General features: G+C 53.1%; 1 protein-coding gene across 1 annotated transcript in view; it reads left to right on the forward strand.

Annotated features, from left to right (window-relative positions):
* LOC133346240 (macrophage mannose receptor 1-like) overlaps positions 1 to 24,952 on the forward strand; it is a 54,274-nt gene that overhangs the window by 26,375 nt on the left and 2,947 nt on the right. The window contains exons 18-32 of the mRNA XM_061557779.1: positions 792 to 833; positions 1,690 to 1,853; positions 2,796 to 2,857; positions 3,724 to 3,824; positions 4,172 to 4,314; positions 4,859 to 4,973; positions 5,480 to 5,631; positions 6,763 to 6,853; positions 7,543 to 7,781; positions 8,546 to 8,720; positions 10,949 to 11,089; positions 12,330 to 12,446; positions 12,715 to 12,888; positions 13,350 to 13,376; positions 15,274 to 15,518. Of these exons, the coding sequence (XP_061413763.1) occupies positions 792 to 833; positions 1,690 to 1,853; positions 2,796 to 2,857; positions 3,724 to 3,824; positions 4,172 to 4,314; positions 4,859 to 4,973; positions 5,480 to 5,631; positions 6,763 to 6,853; positions 7,543 to 7,781; positions 8,546 to 8,720; positions 10,949 to 11,089; positions 12,330 to 12,446; positions 12,715 to 12,888; positions 13,350 to 13,376; positions 15,274 to 15,518 (1,988 nt within the window). The remainder of the gene's footprint in view (positions 1 to 791; positions 834 to 1,689; positions 1,854 to 2,795; positions 2,858 to 3,723; positions 3,825 to 4,171; positions 4,315 to 4,858; positions 4,974 to 5,479; positions 5,632 to 6,762; positions 6,854 to 7,542; positions 7,782 to 8,545; positions 8,721 to 10,948; positions 11,090 to 12,329; positions 12,447 to 12,714; positions 12,889 to 13,349; positions 13,377 to 15,273; positions 15,519 to 24,952) is intronic.

The raw sequence follows: 24,952 nt of genomic DNA on the forward strand, positions 1-24,952 counted from the left end.
ACACACAGTCACACACAGTCACACACACACACAGTCACACACAGTCACACATACACAGTCACACACACAGTCACACACAGTCACACACACAGTCACACACACAGTCACACACAGTCACACACACACAGTCACACACACACAGTTACACACACACAGTTACACACAGTCACACACAGTCACACACAGTCACACACACACACAGTCACACACAGTCACACACACACAGTTACACACAGTCACACACACAGTCACACACAGTCACACACACACGCAGTCACACACACAGTCACACACACAGTCACACACACAGCCACACATACAGTCACACACACAGTCACACAAACACACTCACTCACACACAGTCACACACATACACACAGTCACACACACACAGTCACACACAGACACACACACAGTCACACACAGTCACACACAGTCACATACACACAGTCACACACACAGTCACACCCATACAGTCACACACACACTCACACACACTCACACACACTCACACACACAGTCACACACAGTCACACATAGTCACACACACACACTCACACACACAGTCACACACACAGTCACACACACACACAGTCACACCCATACAGTCACACACACACAGTCACACACACAGTCACACACACTCACACACATACTCACACACACAGTAACACACTCACACACACAGTCACACACAGTAACAGGCAAACGGACTCCGTGTAGCCGAGTGGCGTTCGTTAAGCGCCCACGCCACTGTGTTTACATTTCCCCCATTGTCTTTTGTTTTCCAGGAAAACCTTTAAATCCGATGTCGAATGACATGTTCCACAAAGGTAAGCACGTCGCACTACTTATATGCGGATCGCTATGTGCCACCCGACACAGCCAATTATATTGAAGCAAATCTAACCCCCCCAAAAAACTATGTTATGGATTGCATTGGTTGCGAAAGTCTATGTGTTAAACAGACATTTATTGTGTGTGTAATATGTTATATACAAAATACAAAGATCCCCCGTATAGCCTAAAACAGACTGTTGGGGCAAGTGCTGTTAGCGAGCACCTATTATAGGCACACGAGGGGGTGGGTGGCCAGCGCCACGCCCGACCGCCTTTGTCTCCCCAGTGGCGATGTTTACTCATTTGAGGCTGTGTCGACTTAGGGAAGGCCCAGGGCCGATTCAAATAATTTTCACCGGAGTTGGCCGTGAGCAGGAATCGAACTCGGGTCGCCAGGTTCCTACGTCGGATTGTTACAAAAGTCTGACGTCGAAAGAAGCGATATTGTAAAGTATCAAAATAAACTGTTGTGATTTTAGCAGACAAGGCCCACCGTGCTATTAGCTCGATTTCAGAAGCGACCTGGCCACAAATGATAGCTCCACGAAGTGTAAATTTACAACAGCCAAATACGCTCAGCGCGTGACGTTGATTCTAAATGTGGAGGGTGGAAACCGGAGGACCCGGAGAAAAATCCACGCGAGCACAGGGAAAGAGGAGAGAGACACGCAAACTCCAAATATACAGCAGCATGCGTCAGGCTCTGGATCTAAAAGCACGACCTTCCTGCTGCAGACAACACCCTCCCCAGCTTGCCATCAGCCGATGCCACCTTTCAAGACGCAGTCAAACAATGAAAGCCCCTCCCCCCCGTACCCCCTCCCCCCCCTCCCCCCCCGCGGGACACAGAGAACATGACGGCGGACGGGTGGTACGCGCTGGGCACGCGCGACATCTTCTACAGCCGCAACGAGACCGCGACGTTCGACGCGGCTCGGCGCGAGTGCGCGCGCGGAGGGGGCGACCTGGCGATGCCGCGCAGCGAGCGCGAACAGCGGGAGCTGCTGCGCATCGTGAGGAGCTCCCGGGGGGGGGGCTCTGCCGCACTTGGGAGGGAGGGGGGGTGGTGGGGGGTTGTTGGCATGCTAGGGGGGTGGTGGTGGGGGGGTTGGTTGGCACGCGAGGGGCAGGGGAGGGGGGCACAGGCGATGCGTGCGCCAAGTCATCGGAGTCAGTCGATCCACGGCCACCACCTGGGGCTGCCCAGTGGAGAAGTCGACAACTCACGACACGTTCATGTTTACGGGACCTAACCCAAAAACCTTGATTATTATTTATGGGTAATTTTCATCGCCAACGCCTCCGTGTTGAACTCACTTTCAAACAATTTTTTTGTATTCAAACTAAACTTTTTATTTCATCGGGTAAGGCCCACTGAGCTATTAGCTTCTTTTTCAGAAGCCACCTACCCACAAATGATAGCCCCAATGATGTAGCTGATAACGTGGAAATGTATTGCAGCCAAATGGAGGGCGGCACACTGCGCATGAGGGGTGGCGTGGCACGCACCACGCCCGACCGCCTTTGTCTCCGCAGTGCTGATGTTTACACGCAGCACCAGGTACTCATTCAAGGCTGAGTCGACCTAGGGGAGGTCCAGGATTGGTTTAGATATTAACCACTGATACCGTGGCCAGGAATAGAATCCAGGGTGACCGGGTTGAAAGTGCAGTGCACCTAACCACTCCCCTACCGCTCCCCATTATCTCTACACACACACGCGCACACCCAGATACATCATGTGCAAAGACACAGACAGCTCCACACGTAGAGAGTTACGTGTTCACCTCTTGAAAATGTTGAGAATTTTTTTTCAATTATTGATGCCCATTCATTGAACTGTGTCTCTCTGTGTCTCTCTGTCTGTCTGTCCAACTGTGTGTCTATGTCTCTTTCTCTCTCCCTGTGTCTGGGTGTTTGTGTGTCTCTCTGTCGTCTCTGTCTATGATGCGTAGACATCCAAGTACGACCTCCAAGAAATATGGATGGGTCTTCAGATGGATAAAGGAGTGTTTGGGTGCGTACTCACGCTAAACACAATAGCATGCACACACGCAAGGTAGTCACACACGTACACAATAAACAAGGGAGGCACGTACACATGGATACGTACAATATTATCACTCACCACTTATGTCGAACCTTGCCTGGATTATAATTTAGGTCACTGGACTCATAGAGCACCACGCTAACCACTGCGCCACCATTCTATGCAGAATGCGTGCGCACGCACACGTAGACAAAGACACATTGAGAAGTGCACATAGACGTGGAGGCGCGTAGACGCGTACGCATCACACGGACACGCAAGCACACGGGACACGTACGCAGACACACACACAGATGTGTCCACAAGGCCTCATTTCATCCGCGTCTGTTCGGCTCGGCGATCCGTAGACATATTTCTGAGCCCGGCCCACCGCATCCAGTATGCCTCTCGCTGGGGCCTCTCCTAGTCACGTGCCACCTACTCCAGTCCACCAGCGTCCCGGTAAAGATCCCTGTATAGCCTGTAACACAGACTGTGGGGGCAAGTGTTGTTAGCGAGCAGCACCGATGAGGACCCGCACAGCACATGAGCGGGTGGTGTGGCTAGAACCACGCACCGCCGCCTTTGTCTCCCCAGTGGCGATGTTTACTACACACCAGGTTACTCATTTGAGGCTGAGTCGATCTTGGCGAGGCCCAGGACCAGGTCACTGAGTGCTGGCCGTGAGAGACAATCGAAGCCGGGTCGCCGGGGCGTGGTGGCGCGGCGCGCTAACCGCGACACGACCGCTCTCCCCACATCGACACGGACACGCTCGCATGGACGCGCGCGCGCGCGATTACCACGCTTGGCTACGTACCGGTGCCAACGAAGCTCGACGTGCACACGTGCAGGTGGGTCGACGGCTCGCCGCTCAACTACACCAACTGGTCGCCCTTCGAGCCCAACAACCACGCGCTGGAGGAGTACTGCGGCAGCATGAGCTCGCAGATCGGTGAGCAGAAGTCCTGCCCCTCCATCCGTCGGACTCCGACCAATCCCTCCGTCCGCCTCACGCCGAATCTCTCCATCCCCCTGTCCGTCTACCCATCCTTGTGTCTCGTGCGAAGTACGCGTGCGTGCGTGCATGTCTGCCCGTCTCAGGCCATCTGTGTCTGTCTCCATACAGCGATGAAATCCCCGTCCTCCCTATCTCTGCCTACTCGCCTGCGAGTCTGTGATGTTGGTCGCTCAGTCTCTGAGATCATTCTACCGATGATGAAATGATGATGCTGACGACCCAAACCGACGAGACGATGACCGTGTGTGTGTCCCCCCTCCCCTCCCCACCCGCCCTCGCAGGGAACTGGAACGATCGCAACTGCGGGGCGCGCCTCGTCTACATTTGCCAGCGTGGGAACGGCACCACCCCCATGGCCACCCCAGCCCCCACCGCCCCCTCCACGGGGGGGTGCCCCCGCAAATGGCTCCTCTTTGGCAGCAAGGTGACCCCCCTCCCCCCCACCCCCACGACGCCACCACCCTCCCCCACCCCAACAAACAAAAGACAAAGATCCCCCGTATAGCCTTAAGAGACAAGTGTTGTTCGCGAGCACCTGTGAAGGCCGGCACGGCACACGAGGGGGTGGGTGACCAGCACCACGCCCGACCGCCTTTGCCTCCCGAGTGGTGATGTTTACTACGCACCGCACCAGGTACTCATTTGAGGATGAGTCGACCTAGGGGATGAAGCCCATTACACAGCTGATGATGCTGCGGATGATGATGTTGATGACGGTGTGGATGATGGTGATGGTGCTGATGGTGCTCATGATGCTGATGATGCTGATGATGCTGATGATGCTAATGATGCTGATGATGCTCATGATGCTGATGATGCTGATGGTGCTGATGATGCTCACGATGCTGATTGTGCGGATGATGCTGATGACGCTCATGATGCTCATGATGCTGATGATGCTCATGATGCTGATTGTGCTGATGATGCTGATGATGCTCATGATGCTGATGCTCATGTGTTGCGAGCAGTGCTATTTGATCCGGGCATCCAACTCATCGGAGTACGTCAACTGGGACTCGGCCAACCTCATCTGTCACAGCCGAGGAGGACACCTCGTCACCGTGCAGTCCCCCCTCGAGCAAGGTTCTCAATCGATGCACATCATCATCATCATTCACATCGTCATCTTCGTCAACATCATCATCGTCAAGAGCACCATCGTGATTACCATCATCCTAATCGTGGTCAACAATAGCTGTTGCCTTTATGTGTCCGCGTGTGTCCGTGTCTGTGTCTCGGCTTTTGTGTATGTCTCTCTCTCTGCGTGTCTGGCTATCTGTGCGTGCGTCTCTATGTGCCTGTGGCTCGATGTTTGTGAGTCTCTCCGTATTTCACTCTATGACGTGTATCATTGTAGACATCCAAGTACGACCTCCATGGTACATGGATGGGTCTTTAGATGAATGAAGGAGCATTTGGGTGCGTGCTCGCTTGACCGCAATCAAGCGCTGCCAACCATCGCCATTCCTTCTCGCAAGGAAGTGCTGGGAGACGTTCTCGGGGAGGCCTTCATCCAGCAGTGGATCGATCGTGGTTGCCCAGGATGACGATGATGAGCAGCCCCCCCCCCCCCGCTCCCCCCCCCGCAGCCTTCCTGCTCAGCAACATGGCGCCGAATACGAACGGTCACCTCTACATCGGCCTCACAGACCGCAACAAGATGGACGAGTACCTGTGGACCGAGAACCTGCCGCTCTCCTTCAGCAACTGGGCGGCCGGGCAGCCTTCGCGGACTTACTCGGTAGTGCTGAGGTACCGGCGCGGTACCGCCACTCGCTCGCTGACTCGCCCGCTCGCTCGCCCGCTCGCCCGCCCGCTCGCCCTCCCGCTCGCTCGCTCGCTCGCCCGGAGGGTCCTCGCGGCGCGGCCAACGGAGTACGCCGATGTCCCCAAACGTGCACCCCCCCCTCCCCGCCTCCCTTCTTCGGAAGCCCGAGAAGGGCCGGGGGTGGTGGCGCACTCGGGGAGTTCGCCGGGCGCCGGGGGAGCGGGGGGGCGGGGGGGCGGGGGGGCGGGGGGGCCGTTCGGCCGCTCCCGAACCATGCCCCCCCGCCCCCCCCGTGGTGAGCCGTGAGCGCGGAGTCGGCGTCGCGCTCCGATCAGCACTGGGGTCAGACGCGCGACGGCGATGACCTCTGACCTCTGTCGTGGTGTACGCCAGCCGGCGTCGTGTTGCTGCTGCTGCTACTGCCGCTGCGCGATTCCTCACAACCGCTACGCTCCGGCATGCGGTCGTTGTCTTTGGCTTCCTTGCGTAGTTGTTCAACGCTCTCCGCTGCATTTCCTGGAGTCTGTCATTTGTCCACGTTTTCCACTTTCCCCACCTGTGATGCATCGTTGTCGCCCAGCCACCCCAGCCGTCCAAAGCCTTTCCGCTGCCGACTTTCTGACTCTCTCGAGTGCTGCTAAGCTTGGCTTTTAAGTAGGATTCGAACCGTGAACTTAAGCTGTTGCTGGGTGACGTCACCGCCCCCAACATTTTCCGGAACGCCACGAGACTTGTCTTGGAGTCGAGATCATCGGCGTAAGGCACTACAACTGGAGTACGAGCTATGCGCCTAAACAAAGCGGTAGACGTAAAGTTAAGACATCCAATGGTATGACTCCATCCTGTGCCGGACACTCAGAAACGTTATTGTTGATGTCGTTGTTGATGTCGTTCTTGATGTCATTGGTGATGTCATCGTCGATGTCATCGTTGATGTTGTTGTTGATGTCATTGACGATGTCATCGTTGATGTCATTGTTGATGTCGTTCTTGATGTCATCGTCGATGTCATCGTTAATTTCGTTGTTGATGTCATCGTTAATGTCGTTGTTGATGTCGTTGTTGATGTCATCGTTGCTGCCATTGTTGTGGTGGTGAGCGCAGCACGACTGCGTGGGCATGGATCCGTTCACAGGGAAGTGGGTCACCATCTCCTGCTTTGAGCTCAGTGGCTTCATCTGCCAGAAGTTCCGAGGTGAGCAGGTCACCCCTTCCCCGCTCACTGGCGCGCTCAGCCCTCCCCACTCACCCACACGCTCACCAATCCCCTGCTCACCCACACGCTCACCACTGCCCGCTCACCCACACGCTCACCCCTCCCAGCTCACCAGCACACTCACCCCTCTCTTCTCGCCTGCACCATCACCTTCCTGCATCCTGTCTCATCTCGACACCTGGGCAGTTTCCCCTGCATCCTTCCCAAACAAAATACTCCCCTACCTGTGGATATATCGATGGATAATAAAGTAATCCACTGAAATGAACATTGTAATCCACTCCTATGGGTAATGTAATCCACTGAAATGAACATTGTAATCCACTCCTATGGGTAATGTAATCCGCCGCAATGATAATTGTAATCTACTCCTATGGGTAATCTAATCCGCCGCAATGATAATTGTAATCTACTCCTATGGATAATGTAATCTGCCGCAATGAGAATTGTAATCCACTCCTATGGGTAATGTAATCCGCCGCAATGAGAATTGTAATCTGCTCCTATGAGTAATGTAATCCGCCGCAATGAGAATTGTAATCCACTCCTATGGGTAATGTAATCCTCTGCAATGATTTCATTGTAATCCACTCCTATGGGTAATGTAATCCGCCGCAATGATGTAATTGTAAATCCCACGAGAACCCGTCTTTCTCCACCCGCGCCAGACCCGCTGTTCCTGCCCCCCGCCGCCACGCCGGCCCCCCGGCAGCGCGACTTTGGGGGGCTCAGCTACTGGGTGGTGGCGGGGGAGCGAGTGGCGTGGGCCCGCGCCGCCGAGGTGTGCGCCGCCGAGGGCGCGGGGCTGCCCCACGTGATGGACCCCACGCACCACGCCTTCCTCACCGTGCTCGCCAGCCGCATCAGGGAGCCCGTCTGGCTCGGACTGCACGCACACGGCAACAAGGTGACGGTGGTGGTGGCGGTGGTGGTGGCGGCGGTGGTGGCGGTGGTGGTTGTGGCACTGGTGGTGGTGGTGGCACTGGTGGTGGTGGCAGTGATGGTGGGTGGCACTGGTGGTGGTGGTGGTGATGGCAGTAGTGGGGACGGCGGTGGTGGTGGCGGTGGTGGCGGTGGTGGTGGTGGCGGTGGTGGCGGTGGTGGTGGTGGTGGCACTGGTGGTGGTGGTGGCACTGGTGGTGGTGGCAGTGGTGGTGGGTGGCACTGATGGTGGTGACGGCAGTAGTGGGGACGGCGGTGGTGGTGGTGGTGGTGGTGGCGGTGGTGGTGGTGGCGGTGGTGGTGGCGGTGGTGGTGGTGGCGGTGGTGGTGGCGGTGGCGGTGGTGGTGATAGTGATGGTGATGGTGGTGGTGGCAGTGGATGTGGTGGGACTGGTAGTGGTGGTGGTGGTCGTAGTGGCGGTGTTGGTGGCGATATTGGCAGTGTCACATTCACAATCATCATCATAATTGTCGTAATCATCTTACAACAAAATAAATAAATGTTTATCATCTTTGACATCACCGTCTTCATCACCATCATTGGTGGTGATGCTGGTGGTGGTCCACAATAATACAATCCAGTTAGAAAATTGGGCTATCCGATTAATTAATTTACTCGCTCAGGTGAGCTCGGGTGATGTCAGGTGCGGTCGAGGTTCACTCCGCTTGGCCTCCGCGCGGTTCGCCAGTCACCAATCTGTTCCCGTGTCGCTTCCTGGGCCGCTCCAGACCGAGGAGGCCCGCTCGCGCTTCGCGTGGACCAGCGGGGAGCGCCTCTGGTACGAGGAGTGGGCGCCCGCAGAGCCGCGGGCCGGCAGGGACTGCGCCGTCATCTCCCTCAACGGCAGCTGGGCGAGCGAGGAGTGCGACGCCAAGCGGCGCGTCGTGTGCCAGTCCTTGTCCGGTACGCGACATCAATCGTGGACGCTAGTCGACACTTTACTAACCCGACCGACTTCAGACTCTGCCTTCTCGACAGACCTGTTCTCCACCTGAAGACGGCTGCTTGCGTTGTGGCCGAAACGTCGTGAGAATTATTTTATGATGTTTTATTTTTATTATTTTATTATTTCCCTTCTACGTGATGACTTTACCGAAAGAACCAAGAAGATGAATCCCTGCAGTCACGAAAGCTTTAAATCGAAACTTAACCCGACCGAGTTAAGAAGTAGCTTGCCGATGAGTAATCGCCCCCCGTACCGCCTGCCGATGTTCAAAGCATGAATCGCGTCAAATGTTTTTATTTTATTTCATATCGCGCTGTGATTTAGCTTGGATAAACAGAATGCTGTAAACCGGCTTACCAATTGGCAAGATTTCTGCTGTCAATTCCAAACCGTGCTTGCCAGTCCTACCGCTGATCGGTAGTGTTGGCATGTATGCACGCGCGAGGGAGTTTACGATTGGCAGGATGATGATGACGATGATCAGTCGCATAGCGGCAAAGTGTGCAGGCGGAGCAACTGCACAGGGGCCTGGGGGCCGCAGGGTCCCAGGCGCCTCCAATTAGCACGGTTGGCTACATATGGGGCGAAAGAAGTTCAACAATGCATACATACCTCCTCTAGTCTAGCGGCGACCCAGAAAATATGGAATTGGAAATTATTCACTGGTCACGCCCGTCAATCCCGTGAGCTCCCGAGCGGTGCGATTCGCGAGGTGTCCACTCGTGTGCAGCTCTGTCGCAGGGCTCTGTCTGCTGTCGGTCTGTGGGAAGACTTTATCTCCTTCGGTTGGCTCGCTACTGACGTGACCTTTTCACCCTGTTGTCCACTTACTACCGCCCCTCTCCCCTCTTATCTTTTTCTTTCTCTTTTCTATCTCTTCCGAATGTTCCCTCTGTCTCCCTTTCCTGTCTCTGACCATCCTATCGCCCCCTCGGTCACGGCTCGGGGCCTCCTACCACTCTGCGTGTTTATTACTCCGCTTGCGTTTGACACTGTTGAAAATAATCGCGTCATCTTTTTTTATTGGAAAACTCAACACATTTGTCGATAAGATTGCGCCCAGTAATGTGGGAACAGCGCGGGAAACCAGCACAGAGCGAACTTAACGACGACCCACCATGCATTGTCCAATTCTAACCTCTCCCTCCCCTTCTCGTAAATGCGAATTTAACGTAACGTATTTCGAATCGTTCCCTAAGTTATACGTTACGTTTTTGAGAAACTCCATACATTCCGTTGCCGTTTAACGATGTATGCCCATGTGCAATAGACGACGTTCTGGGCAATGTCCCTTCTTCACAGCGCATAGAGAGTGGCCACAAAGGTATAATGCGTTGATTGTTCTTTTTGGTGCTGTTATTTGTTCTTGTGCACCACTGACAATGCAGCAGCAGCTCCGTTCGATCATTTTTGTTAGAATGTTTTCAACTACCCACTGGTTACCCAAATGTTCTTCATTGCAAGGCCCGCAGGCCAATGGCAGGCCCTCAGTGGCCTTCAGTGCAGCCCCTGACGTGCGGCCCCCGACAACACATGAATGTGAAAACACCTCCCATCATCATCGTGCTGCTACCACACCCAGTGGTTTATAATGTGTGGCAGCCCTGACACTGATAATGTCTTATTGGCGAAAGTGCCCCCCCCGCCCCCTCTGAAAATGAAACGAAGCTATTTCAAACCGCTATTTTTTTTATTTCACCAGGCAAGGCCCACTGAGCTATGTAGCTCTTTTTCAGAAGCGACCTGGCCACAAATGACAGCTCAACGAAGTGGCTTTTCTAAATGTGGAGGGAAAAACAGGAGGACCCGGAAAAAAATCCACGCCACCACGGGGAGAGAGACACCGCGAACTCCAAATATACCACCGGTGTCAGGGTCGGGATGGAACCCACAACCTCCTCCAAACCAGGCGAGGGAGATAGCATCTCCCAGCCACCGTGGCGCCTCGTGGTGACTCACCGCAACCCGCCGTGACCCGTCGTGACCCACCATGACCCGCCGTGACCTGCTGTGACCCGCTGTGACCTGCTGTGAACCGCTGTGTCCCACCATGACCCGCCGTGACCTGCTGTGACCCGCTGTGACCCGCCGTGACCTGCTGTGACCCACTGTGACCTGCTGTGACCTGCTGTGACCCGCTGTGACCCCCTGTGACCCGCTGTGACCCCCTGTGACCCGCGTGCAGCTGAGCGCACGCCCGAGCACGGCACGTGTCCCGAGGACCCGTCGGGCACCAGCTGGGTCGCGTTCCGTGGACACTGCTACTCGATCCACACGGACAGCCCCAAGTCCTGGTCACTCGCCGTGCGCCACTGCATGGGGCTGAGTGCGTGTGGGGGGGGTGGGGGGAGTGGGGGTGGTGGGGTGCACAGGGCACGGTAGGGGGCACAGCTGGTGCATCTACCAGTCATCTCAGTCAGCCAACCCATTGGCACCTGGGTCTGTCCCGTGACCTCCTGCCAGCGGGCGTTCGACACTTCACGTGGCCTTGAAGTGCACGTGGCCTGGCACAAGCGCCGTGGTGACGGCACCGACACTTAGTGGCGAATGGCGGTTGCTGTTGTCAGGGGGCTGTTTTTGCTGATGCTGATGATGGTTGCCGTGCTGATACTGCTGCTGCTGGCGATAGTGCTACTAATGATGCTGCTGCTGTTAGCGCTGGGGGTGCCTGATCTGGCTTGAGGTGCTGCTTGCACCAATGGTTGTGCTACTGCTGCTGCTAGTAGTAGTGCAGGGAAGAGGGGAATGTGGTGTGGTGGTGCAGGGGGGTGGGGGGAGCAGTGATGGTGTGGGTTGTGAGAAGTAGTTTAGTGGTGTGACCTGCGGGAGCGGAGGTGGTGGTGGTGTAAGGTGTGGTGGTGTGGGGGTTGACAATAAGGGTGTGAGGGTGGTGGTGGTGTGATGCATTGAAGTACACTACCCTCTTGCCTTCCCGTGTGCATTCAGGGAACATCCACCATCTCCCGTGCCCCCATGTGTACCCCGTTGTTTCATTGTATTGTATCTTCTTGTGTCTTCTTGTATCTTCTTGTATCTTCTTGTGGCTCGGTCTCTCCAAGAGCCTCCCACATATCCCCGCGTCTCACCCAATTCCCGATGTCTCGTTGAGCTATGATTTGTGGCCAGGTCGCTTGTGAGTGGGCTTTGTCTGGTACGATGGGGATGGTTAAGTGTTGTATTTGTTTGTGTTTGGGTGGATTTGTTTACCTTTCTTGTACTTGGCACTCCTATCGTGTGTTTGTATTTTTGTTGTTGTAACGTTCTTACCCCGTGTCCCCACTGGACAACTGTGAAAAAGTGCTTTGTAGCTCATCGGATTCCTCCAGTATAAATACACATTCTGATTCTGATGATTCTGATCTCCCTCGAGCTGCTTGCATCTCCCTCCCAACGGCCTCTGTGTCTTGCTCAGACTCCCATCTCTCCCTCATACTCCTCCCTGCGCCTCCTTCTCGTCTCACGGCATCCTCCCTGTGTCTCTCCCCCGTGTCTGCTGCGTCTCTCGTGTCTCCTCGTGCATCCCCCTGCTCCCCGCCCCCCCCCCCCCGTGTCTCCGTCCCACACAGACTCCTCCATGGTGAGCATCCACGACATGGAAGAGAATAAGTTCTTGGTGAAGATGTCCGTGATGTCCGATTCCCAGAGCCAGGGCCTCTGGACGGGCCTCTTCAAGTTGGAGACCGGTGAGGGCCGCAGTTCTCACGACCGCTCAAGAGGAAGAACTTCCCTCCAGCGGGGCTCCATGCGCACCCCATCTCACGCTCTCACATCCTGTCTCTCCCCTCTCTCGTCTCTCGTCTCTCTCTCTCCTCTATCCAATGCCACCTTCTCACCCTCTCCCCTCTCTGCCCCGTGGACTCCCCTCTCTGCTCTCTGCCCTCTATCCCATCTCACGCCCCACCCCCCTCTCTCTTACGTCCCCTCTCCCTCCCCGTGTGCGCCCATCATCAGCTCACGTTCCAGCCAACCTCTACTGGCAGGACGAGAGCCCCGTGTCGTTCACCAACTGGAACTGGGGGGAGCCCAACTCCGCGATGGAGCGCTGCGTTGAGCTGCTGGTGGGCGGCCGATGGAACGACAAACACTGCTCCCTGGTGCTGCCCTACGTGTGCAAGAAGCCGCAGGGTGCGTGACGGCCACGGGGGAGAGCCGGGCGGGAAGGGAGAAGGGACTGGAGGGTAGTGAGTGAGGGAGAGACGAGAGGGAGGTGAGGGAGAAGAAGAGGGCACGGAGAGGAGAGGGGAGATTTTTAATGATCGCTTGAATAGTCAAAGGCCATCTGGCGTCGTCTTGTTCTGGGACGAGGAACGTAACGTCACCGTCGCTTATTAAACACTCGTAACTCCAACGGGGCAGACGAGGGTTGTGCAGCTTTAAAGACTTCAACCTCGGGTGAAACTTTCTCGAGCGGAGCCGGCAGGCGCGCACAGGCTCAGGCAGTGGGAGGTGCGTGAGAGGAGCTGCGTGGTGCGTCGCTCGCTCGCTCGCTCGCCGCGATGGGGTTCGCGTGAGAATGCACGGCGTGCGTGCCCAGTGGGGGGAGGCCTTCCTAACGCGACGTTTTCTCGCGTGTGTCTTTGTTGCAGTGAGCGTCTGGGCGGCTCAAGTGTCAGGTGAGCAATCCGAGTCGAGGGTAGTTTTGTTATTTGTTAAATGTGCGTCTGCTCATTCGTCTTTGCATGCATGTGTCTGTCCGCCTGTCCATCCAAGTGTGTGTGTGACCATCATGGGCGCAGTTTGTGGGGGGAGGGGGGGGGCAATGCCCCTCAACTGGACACCTTCATGAATGTATTTTCAGTTGTTTACAATTAAGATTAAAAATGCATTAATTATATGCACCCGCGATTCCTAATTTGAGAGACAAAGCGAAACCATGCCCCCCCCCCCAAATCGAGAGCTCAAACTCCACCTATGATGACCGTCCATTTGCCCATTTGTCTGTTTAGCAGCATTTGTGTCTGCCCGTACATATGCACTGTACATGCCGTCCGCACATCTGTATGTCCGTCTGCCTGTTCATCTGTGCTCTAGGCTGACCTTGCCATATGAGTGTTACCATTTATAATCTGGGCTGTCATTTTTCGTGTCATAAATCGGAAGAAATATTGGCTTCCTGCCGTCTCTATTTGTCAACGCTGACTTGACAATTTTTGTTGTCAAATATTGGCTTTCTAGTCCTTTTAGAACAATAGAATGTACGTCTGACACTAAGGATGGAACTGTGCACCACATTACAGCAATGGAACTGTTCACCACACTACAGCAGTGATGGTGTATTCATCAATTAACGTTGAGAAGTCTACCCCAAGACACGGAGAGGTTAGGCTCTATTGGAATCCGAACACTAAGGCTGGAACTGTTCACCACATCCGCAATGCGATGGATCGTCTCGAGCAGTGGTTCTTCTTGACCCGGGGTGCACGCACCCCTGGGGAGTGTGAGATGCCCTTTCTAGGGGTGCGAGACATTGGCATATGTTTTTAGAAGGTAAATAATCGAAAACACAAATTGAGCACGGGTACGTAAGTACAACTACCTTGTTTCACAAAACTTATGTATTTATGAACATTTACAGCAAGGCTGCAGTAAAGGTTAGGAATCACTGGACGAGAGCAATCATCAATCAATCTCATTGATTCTTATTTTCCTTTGCGGTGCATGTGGAATTGACAGCAGTGTGAATCTGTGGAATGCACACTGGAGTTGATCTACATAATCTTGAGGTGTGACTCCATATACGCTGCAGTGGTGCGGAATATGTTTCATCTTAAACGGTGTGAGCGTATGGAATCTACGGCCCCATGCATCTATAGCGTCTAGTGGTGGATCTATATTATCAGCAGCGCTGTGAGCCTATACAAAAAGACACTCATACATGATCAAAATCACTGTTGCCGAGCACGTACTGTATGTGTGTTGAACTTTTTTTTGCACCGTACATAACCAACCGTGCTAATCGGAGGTGCGGGGGGGAGTTAAGAACACCAAACTAAACACACAAAAATCATTTCTAAAGAAATGAGTTGGGCACAGACAGACACCATAGGTACCCAAGCGCCGAGCAGCCAGCAACAAACAGCACCAATAACAATATCAATATGAATTTGCCGAGCAGAGTCACTCATTTCTAGATTGGAAGTTTTCGTGACTGCAAGGATCCATACTCTTTGTTTTTAGCGGTTAAGTCATGTAGATAACAAAAATATATAATAAATTAAAATTTAAACGAACATTTTTTTTTATCTTATTGGTCTTTCGGTAAAGTCACGTGACTTTACCGAAAGAACCAATAAGATGAATCCCTGCAGTCACGAAAGCTTTAAATCGAAAATTGTATTTGTTTTCATTTTAATTCATTTAATATTTTTTACCTACGTGACTTAACCGAAAAAACCATAGAGTACAGAGTCACTCACTCTCTCTCTCTTTTCCTGTCATCCCTACCCCTCCCCCCGGCGTGATCTGGGCGCCACCACCACCACCACCACCTTCGTCACCATCATGTTGCAGGGGGCGCGGTGGCTCCCGCGGGCATTGCGGCCATCGTGCTGTGCGTGCTGCTCGTGGTGGCCGTGCTGTGCGCGCTGGCGGTGCGCGCCTTCGCACACGCGCGGCCTCTGGGCGCTGCCCTGCGTCCCCTACAGCGGGGTCATGTTCGCCGCGTCACGCGACAGCGCCACGGACAGCGGTCCCAAGATGCTCATCAACGACGACGAATGCAACGAGCAGCTCTGAGACGGGGGGGGGGGGTTGTGGTGGGTGGGGAGGGGGTTGGAAGTGGTGGGGGGTGGGAGGTGGGTAAGAGAGGTGGAGGAGGGGAAGAGGTTGAGGATGAGATGGGACGCAATGGGGAGAGAAGAGGGATGGACGGTGCAGAGAGGTTTGGGGTGGTGTTGGAGAGTGGGTAGTGGGAGATATGGTGAGTGGAGCCATACGTAACACATATTAGAGGGAGTGGTGGGGGGGGGGAAATGGATAAGCGAAGGGGAGCGAGTTAGAGAGGGATATGTGGACGAAAAAGATGATGGAGTGAGAGCAGCGAGATGCACGGTTTACTACGTGCGGTGCGAAAGAAGTTCAACACACGAGAGGTGGTAAACAGGAAAGGAAGGAGAGAGAGAGAGAGAGTGGGTGGTGTGAGAGAGACAGGAGTTGGGGGAGAGTAGATGGGTGGTAGAGGGAGAGAGAGCGCGCATGGAGACGTGAGAGAGGAAGTGATGGGGGAGTAGAGGGGGGTGTGAGAGAGAGAGAGGGGGGTAGAGGGAGCAGATGAGGTGTGAGCCAGGAGACAAATGGCAGGTAGCAGGGTGGAGGATCTGAGAGAGGGAGCGGTGGGCATTGGAGAAGGAAGAACAGAGACGGGAGAGAGATGCATGGGGAGAGTGGAGGGGGGGGTTGGGGTAACGGTGAGAGAGGAGAGAAGCATGAGGCCAGACGTGATGCGGCACCAAGTGGAACGCGGGGAAGAGAAGGCAGAGATTGGGGGGGTGAGGGAGGAGAGTGGGGGCAGAGCAATGGATGGGGCCAAGTGCGGACGCGAAGAGAAAGAGACGGGTGAGAGAAAGAGCAGATATACAGAGGGGATCTGGGAGAGTGAGAGGGAGGGATGGCAACAGGAGGAGAGGCCGATGCGAGGGAGTGCATACAGACAGAGGAAGGTGAATGAAGGGCAGTGGTAGATGGGGGTGTGGGATGGAGTGAAAACGAGAGACGCGAGAAAGACAGGGAAACGGGAGAGATCGTCAAGAGAGGCTATGGAGAGTTAGAGATTAGTCCGAGGTGCGAGACGGCAAATATAATATGCAGAGGGGAGAGACGGGGAGGAAAATTGAGTCCCGAGTCAAGAGATCTGCAAGGAATGAGATAGCAAAGCTGTCAACCCACACGGTTTACCCGTATTCTTGTACAGGAAATTGAGCTTTCAGCTCCATACGGCGTACAGCCGTTTCTGTACGGGCCAAACAAAATGTGTTGTCTATTTTGTTTGTGTTTCTCCCTCGTAATGGGACTTTGCAAGATGAACGTTGAGATGTATAAAGGGGGCACGGGGTTAACCATTAATGTCTGAATTTGTCTGTAATAAGGTAGGGGAGGGCACTGATTAAGGGTTGACAGCTAAGAGAGAGAGGCAAGGGGGGTGCAGAGAGGCGAGGGCATTGCAGAACGGGAGGTGGGGAGGAGAGCTGAGGGAGAAAGCCAAGAGACCACGAGGGTAACAAACATCGCTGGAGGTGGTGGTTGTGGTGGCGGGGGATGCATACGGTAGGGCCTCTGAGCCGCGAACAGCTTTGCACCACCATAATCTATGCCGTGTGAGCGCTGCTACAAACGATCTAATTTTATTATAATTAACCAAAGTGATTCGTTCCGTTGGTCGCCGGCGAAGTGATTTGTTCGCCGGCGAGTTGGAAGGTCGTGGAGCCGAGTGCGTCGTGGTCGCGTGGGGATTTGTCGAGTTCGGATTTAGTTTTGTGGTTTTATCGGCGATTTTAGTGAAATTGTCCGCCCATCCACGAGCCCAACTCCAGCTGGGGGGTCGAACGTGCAACTCTCCTGGCGCGAACCTTCGTGAAAGTCTCCATGTATTCTGCAACATTAATCTCAATCGTGTGTGTGTGTAATGAAGAGGCCGGGATGTCGTCTCCGGCTTTCCCGGGTCCCTGCCAGCCGGGCAGAGGATCTAGCCAAGGCAATGTGTCTGCTCGGCCTATGGATAAAAAAAAGCTAATTAAAAAAAGCCATCGAATTACCAAAAAACACAAGGAAATACATGACAAATAACTCAGGTGCGTGTAATTTTACTTCATAAAGTGAGATTACTAAAGACGGAAAAAACGACCAGGACGGCCAAAAACGACATGGCTCAGTAACATCAAAACATGGCTACAATTAACAACAGCACAAACTCTACACGCCGTGCTAGACCGGGACCAATATCATCGTGAAGTCGCACACGCCGTTAGGCAGCACTAAAGAAGACTAAAGACGTGTTTAACATCGAAGCTGTTATCCCTTCAGCAGCACTACCCCGGTGCAGCCAACTTCTGTGCGCGCGTTACCAAGTCAACGAAGCGATTTGTAAGAACACCAAAACGTTAAACTATTGTGTTTATTCCACCGGGTAGGGCCCCACCGAGATATGTTGAAGCTCTATATTTGTTGTTGTTGCAGACGCGACCTGGCTATCACAAATGAGGCCTCAACGAAGTGGCTCATCGCCGTCACCCGCGTGTTTTAAAAATTTGACGGCGTCAGCCAAATGGTCTCAGACGCGCGTTAGATGAATTTTCAACATGATGCCGGGTTGATGAGAAGTTGCAGGCTCACGTTTCCCCAACCCCCAAGTGTCGCTCCCCACGTCCAACAGAGCCACATCGGACAACATTGTTGCCAGGAGGGGATTGTGATTCCTCGTTTTTTTTTTTCCGGAACGCTGCGAGGCTGACTTGTCGGGATTATTGGCGTAAGGCACTACCACGAGAGTACAACGTGGTATCTCCGTAGTGATCCTACATTGGTGCAGCTTAATTGTGAAGTTGCAGTCGCTGCTCCACGTCTACATCAGCCATACGTAAGAAGAATAAGTAGTTGTACCCTATTACCTTCATAGACCAAACAACGTACCCTTCAAACTTGGGCTTCCGACAACACGAACACCAAGACGGGCTCTGTGTAGAACGGTTTCTGTTAGTCGCTGGGTTGTGTCCGATAACATGAATGTCACCCTTTGGTAAATGGGTTCCACTCGTGTGTCAAGTCGCTTTCAATCGATGGGATTGTTTTGGCTCCGCGTGGGAGAGAAACCCGCCTCCGTGTGCTGTGACGCTCAAATTACCGCACAGATGGATTCAAGAAATGTATTTCTGCGCCAACCATCTCCCGCAGGCAAAGTCTCTTCCCTCCCAACCCACCCCTGACCCAAGTTAGCGAACAGGCCTCCAAACCAGCTTAGCTTTGGGGTAGGGGGGGGGCTCTTGAGATTCGAAGAGACGGGGCCACACACAATGCTCATTTAGCAGCACCTCGACAAAACTCGCACTGCTTGCTGTTCGATGTGTGTTTTCTGGTCGTGCCGCGTGTTACGGGAAGGTGCCCGACGTTTCGCTGCACGTGCCGGGAGGTTTTTTTCTTTTCGCGGAACTAAAATCCAGTCGCGTGCCTAGCAGCACGCGGTACGAGCCGACAGCAAGCATCGGGAGAGGCTGCGTCATGTCCATGTCTCGCTGGTTGGGAAACAGGGTTGATTTTTCTCCGAATCATCACCCGACTATATACGTGTATGATTATGTATATCCTCTTGTAAGGGCAGAGCTAATGATGTGAATGCGGGTGAGTGTTGACTGATTTGTGCTATGCGCGTCGCTATAAATGCACTCTTGTTCTTGTTTTTTTGCTCGTTTTCGCGTTTTGTGCGTTCACTGCCGTCGCCTGAACGTGACGGGCGAAGCGTCACATTTGCGACGAGCGAATTCGGTTTTTCTGTTTAATTTTTAAACTCGTACTTGTTCAATTCACAGTGTGTCGTTACGTCGCAATTGCTGACGGTATACGGAATGTTACGCAGTATATGTATATGATAGGGTGTTCTCCGCGTCTTACCACAGTAAACTTAATATATATTAGCTACAGTACAAAATGGGGATTGGTTGTTGTTTTTGTTTCTTTCATTCGTTTCGGGGTTGTGGTGTTTTGTTGTTTTGTTGTTGTTGTTGGCTCCACTGAGGTCGGTGTTGCAGTCAATGCAGCGGTTCCACGGTCCTTGTAAACCGGAGTCTCATTGATTATCAGTCTCATTGAATATCGATCTCATTGATTCTCAATCTTATTGATTATCAGTCTCATTGATTCTCAGTCTCATTGAATCTCAATCTCATTGAATCTCAATCTCATTGATTCTCAATCTCATTGATTCTCAATCTCATTGAATATCGATCTCATTGATTCTCAATCTTATTGATTCTCAGTCTCATTGAATATCGATCTCATTGATGCTCAGTCTCATTGATTCTCAGTCTCATTGATTATCAGTCTCATTGATTCTCAGTCTCATTGATTATCAGTCTCATTGAATATCGATCTCATTGATTCTCAATCGTATTGATTATCAGTCTCATTGATTATCAGTCTCATTGATTCTCAGTCTCATTGAATATCGATCTCATTGATTATCAGTCTCATTGATTCTCAGTCTCATTGAATCTCAACGTTGCATGGTCCACCGCACCCAACTCCGTCGCTGTGCCTCTCCTGTGGCATTCCAATTGTAGCGTGAAGCGATCATCACGACACGCTAAAACATGCTTCTGTAAATGCTACTTTGATTGCTATCGGTGCCATGTGTCGAGAATCACATGCTCCTATTTCTATTTGGGAACCCCAGCACCGTGGGCGTTGCAACATCGCACCTCCGATTCGCACGGTCGGCTACGTACGGTGCGAAAGAAGCTCAACATACATCTTGTGTTGTTATAGAGCGGCCCCTGGAACTACTCCTGAAGCGTCGTCAGCTTGGACTATCAACACAAGATACCGTCCGTACCTCACGTTCCCCGCAAAGAGTGTTCGTCACAAGTCCGTTCAAAACTTGAATCTTCAGATACCGGGTACAAGCCGAATGAAAGGAAAATCCCACGTTAATAGCTGTTTCAGCATCATCAGCCACGGTGAATCTACTGCTGGATGAAGGCCGCCTCAAGCCGCGGCCATCTCTCACGAACACGTGATGTAATAATTGCACACGAGCCGATTCATAATCGGAATCTTCACTTTGACCGGAGAAATCCAATGAGCTGTAAATCTCTTATTCACATATCTAGTAGAAAGCTCAAGGTTCATGGCTCGGTACCATCGCGTCCCATGCCTTTGGCTGCATCATTATCCTTGACTATGTGCCCCTCAATCATCCCAGCGAGCGACGTGTCCTGCCCAAACTCACAATGGGAATTCCAATGCCATCAACGTGTCCAGGACAGCCTCGCCGAGCCTCAAGCTCCTATTGTCAGGAGGGGTCTGCATCGGGTTAGGGGCGGGGGGGGGGGTTCGGTATTTTGGCCAATTCCTCGTTCAATAAGTGTTTTCCGCGTGAGAGGAAACGGCAACACCCGGCCGCGAAACGTCGGGGACAAGGCCAGGGTGGTGCCTGAGTGGGCGTGCCCCTGTGGGGGGGGGGGGGGGTCGGGTTTGTGAAGGGACGAGAGGTGAGGAGGTTGAGACGTCTGGAGATGTAGTTTGTGAACGTGGATTTCCTGTGTTTGTGCAACGCCGAGCGAGACGATCACTTCCACAGAGGAAGCGAGGCGATGGGTCTAGCGCACAACAAAACAGACAAAGACAAAGCTCCCCCGTATAGCTGTGCATCCTGTTGGGGGCAAGTGCCGGTAGCGAGCACCTATGAAGACTTCGCACCTAGGGAGTGGTGTGGCCAGCATCATACCCGTCCGCCTTTGTCTCCCCAGTGCTGATCTTTACACACGCCGTACCGCGTACTCGTTCAGGGCCGAGTCGACCTAGGGAAGGCGCCGGAGCAGTTCAGGCATCGCTCGCCACTGACGTCAGACGGAATATCACCCGACTCGCTGCGTTGGGAGTGCAATGGACGAGCCACTGCCCTAACCGCTCTCTCACACGCAACAAAGACAAAGATCCCCCGTATAGCCTGGACAGACTGTTGGGGCAAGTACTGTTAGCGAGCACCACTTATCAAGGCCCGTCCCGGCACACGATGGGATTGGTGGCCAACACCACGCCCGGCCGACTTAGTCTCCCCAGTGGCGATGTTTACACACCTCACCAGGTACTCATTTGAGGCTCAGTCGACCTAGGGGAGGCCCATGACCGGTTCAGATCATCGTCACTGATGTTGGCAGTGAGCGGGAATCGAACTCGCGCCGTTGGTTTCGTAGCGCAGCGTAGCCCTAAGCGCTAAACTACACACGCACACACATCCCACCCACACCCCCACCACTCACACAAACGCACATCAGCACACAGGATGTGCCCCGCTATTTTATTAAGTTCCTGTTACTCTCCTCGAACCACTGGGGACCTGGGTTAGAGCCGGGGTCAGGTCGGTTTTTTTTTATCAAAAGGGGACATTGGCGGGGGGGTTTCCCCACTCCTCCCCCACGCGGCCTGCGACCTCCCCCGGTTTCTTCTTCCCGTCCCCATAGACATCACGATTCGGCCCGTCCTGCCACTGTCTCCTCTCTCTACCCCCTCTCGTTCCTCCACCATTATCCAATCTCCCTACCCAGTGCGCGATTAAGATAATGCCGGGCCTGTAGCATGTGTTGTTATAAAGGGGCCCTAATTAAAAACAACACAACTATTAAAACAAATTGTTTTCCTGCCTAGTAAAGTAATTGTATTTTTTCATTTGCTATACAGCCAGATAATGCGACTAATCGTTAACCTGAAACACCCAGTCGTTCATAAAGTTGAAGGCGGGATAGTACTATAGTAATAAAGCAAGTGCAAAATCACTGAACCGGAATTGATAGCTTGAAAGCATTTAGCGCGGCGAGGCCCTTGAAAGTGTGGGGCCCATAGCATTTGTAGCTACTTTTGCTACGAGGATAATCCGGCATTGTCACTACCCCCCACTTCAAACCACCCACCGCTTCTTCTAAGGCGGGGGTCGACAACCTGCGGGTCCGAATCTGCATCTTGGATCTTTGGCTTCCGCCTTGCGGGCAGCCGTTTTAAAAAAAGGGACAACGTCAATTTTAAACATAAAGTAACGTAAATATTTTTTTTATATGGCAGGGAAGGGGGTCCCTATGGAATGTCTTGGCGACGGCAAAATGTACAACGTTCAAACTGTATTGTTCAAGAACAATCAAGGGGGGAATAAACTAAAATAGACGCAGTTTTATTTCATCGCCTATTTTGTTTATTGAAGTCAGAATGCGCCGTAGTCTGCTGTGTGCCAGCTGCTGTGTTGTTTGTGGAGCTCCGCGTGTGTGTGATGCGGCCCTCCGAACCGTTTCGATCAAAGACAAGAACAAAAGTGGCGCTTCTTCTTTGGAAGGTTGTCGACCCCTGTTCTTTGGGCTTGAGAAGACGTCTCTTTGTGAACGATGCAAGCGCCGGCCGATGCGTGAGCCAGTCGGCGTGGCGAGAATTTATGCACTGAAGCGAGTCGGTGAGTGCATCAGTGACGTTGCCTTTTCGTGTTTAGTTTGTTGTTTTTGTTGTCGTGGTCTTTCCCCCGCACCTCCGATTAGTACGGTTGGCTACGTACGGTGCGAAAAAGTTCTGCATACATACAGTGGGTCAATGAGGCAGTTGAGTCGGTCATTTAAAATTACAATGCTTATTTTGACATCGTCTAAATGCGACCGAATCTCAGTGCCGTACTGGATGCTGTACCGAAATACGAGGCTAAATTTGTTTTATAAAGAATGAGATATACTGCCATCAGCCACAGGCAGAGGAAAGAAGAAAAGGGAAAGTAATACAGGTTTTTTTCTCATATTTATTATGGATGATATTGATCGCGAAAGCATATACGTGTTACACTAATTGAGTGTAGGACTTGGAAGAGGGGCGGGGAGTCCACAGCATGGACGGCGGGCGGATGGGAGTTCCAGACTCTGAAACTTTTTATTTTACCAGCTAAGTCCCACTGAGCCATATCGCTCTTTTTCAGAAGCAACCTGGCCACGAATGATACCCCAATGAAGTGAGTTAGCATGTGAAAATGTACAGCACCAAAATACTCTAAACGCGTGATGTTGATTACAAATGTGGAGGGAATAAAACCGGGGGACCCGGAGAAAAATCCACGCGGGGTGAGAGAGACACCGCAAACTCCAAATATTCAGCAGCAGGCGTCAGGGTCGGGATCGAACCCACGACCTATCCTGTATACCAGGCGAGGTAGTTAACATCTCCTAGCCACCGCGGCCACCCAGACAATGGGTGTTGAGGAGGCGAATGAGAGTGACTGTCTCACTGAGCGGAAGGTTGACCGGGGCAGAGGAGGGAACTGGGGGGGTAGGGAGAAGGGTGTAGTGCTCTCGCTTGCTCTTCCTCCACCCCCTCCTCCTCCCCCTCCTCCTCCTCCCAGGGTCCCCCATTCCAGCTCCCACACAGTCCCACTGCTGGTTCTGGGCAAATAATGCATGCACCTAGCCTGGCACAAGTACCGCAGCTAACATCGCTGCCACTTGGCGAATGGTAGATGTGGGTTGTGTGTGTTGTGTATGTTATTGCGTGTGTGTATTGTTCGTGTATATGCTGTTTATGCGTGTTGTGTATGTGTGGATTGTGTATATGTGTGTTTATTGTGTATTTGTGTATGCAAGAGGTGGCGCAATTGCACAGCGCACCGCGCAATGCAACCCAGCCGTCTGAGTTGGATTCTCAGCAACGGCTAAATCAGTGGCGAGTGATATATCTACGGTCTCTTGTGGGTCTACCGGGGGCGACGTGTAAACATCGCCACTGGGGAGACAAAGGCGGTCGGGCGTGGTGGTGCCGGCAACCCCAGGCCCCTCGTGCGCCGTGCCGGGCCTTCATAGGTGCTCGCCCAACAGCGCTTGCCCCAACGGTCTGTTCGAGGCTACACGGGGGATCTTTGCCTTTCGTTTTTTACGATCAGTGGAAACAAGAAGATGCTCGGTGTAGTCGGCACTTTGCTTCGTTCATCATTTCGTAAAATTATTTATTTATTTATTTTTAATAATTTTTTTTGCCTTTCGTGTGGTTTGCGTGAACGTGTAAATTATATCAAGAAAAAGGTCCCTCGCCTCTAAAAGGCTCCACGTGCCCCCACCCAACCCATACACATCTGGGCGCCTGTGTCGTGCCCGCTCACTAATTGTCGTCGCTGACAGCGGGAGGCGATGTTGGGGAATTGATTTGGAGGCGCTGACATGAGAGAAGAGTTAGCCGGGCGGTGGGGAGCGTGGCGTGGGGGGTGGGTGGGAGCCCCAGGGTTAATTAATCACCATGGAAACCGACATCCACAATTTATTGTCCACACGGACGCCGGTCAGATTGACCGTTCCGCTTCCACCCACGCTGCCTCCAAGCGCAACGCGGCAGAGCGGCCGCTGCAGGTCAAGACGACGACGATTCTCGCGGTCCGATGTTCGTCGCCTGCGTTGGCACTGAGCCGGGAATCGAACTCGGGGTGAGCCGGGTTCGCAAAGCAACGCGCTAAGCACTGCGCCACCGCTCCCCA

Source organism: Lethenteron reissneri, chromosome 23 (assembly GCF_015708825.2).
Source record: "Lethenteron reissneri isolate LAM-NWPU_2019-01 chromosome 23, ASM1570882v1, whole genome shotgun sequence".
NCBI lineage: Eukaryota > Metazoa > Chordata > Hyperoartia > Petromyzontiformes > Petromyzontidae > Lethenteron > Lethenteron reissneri.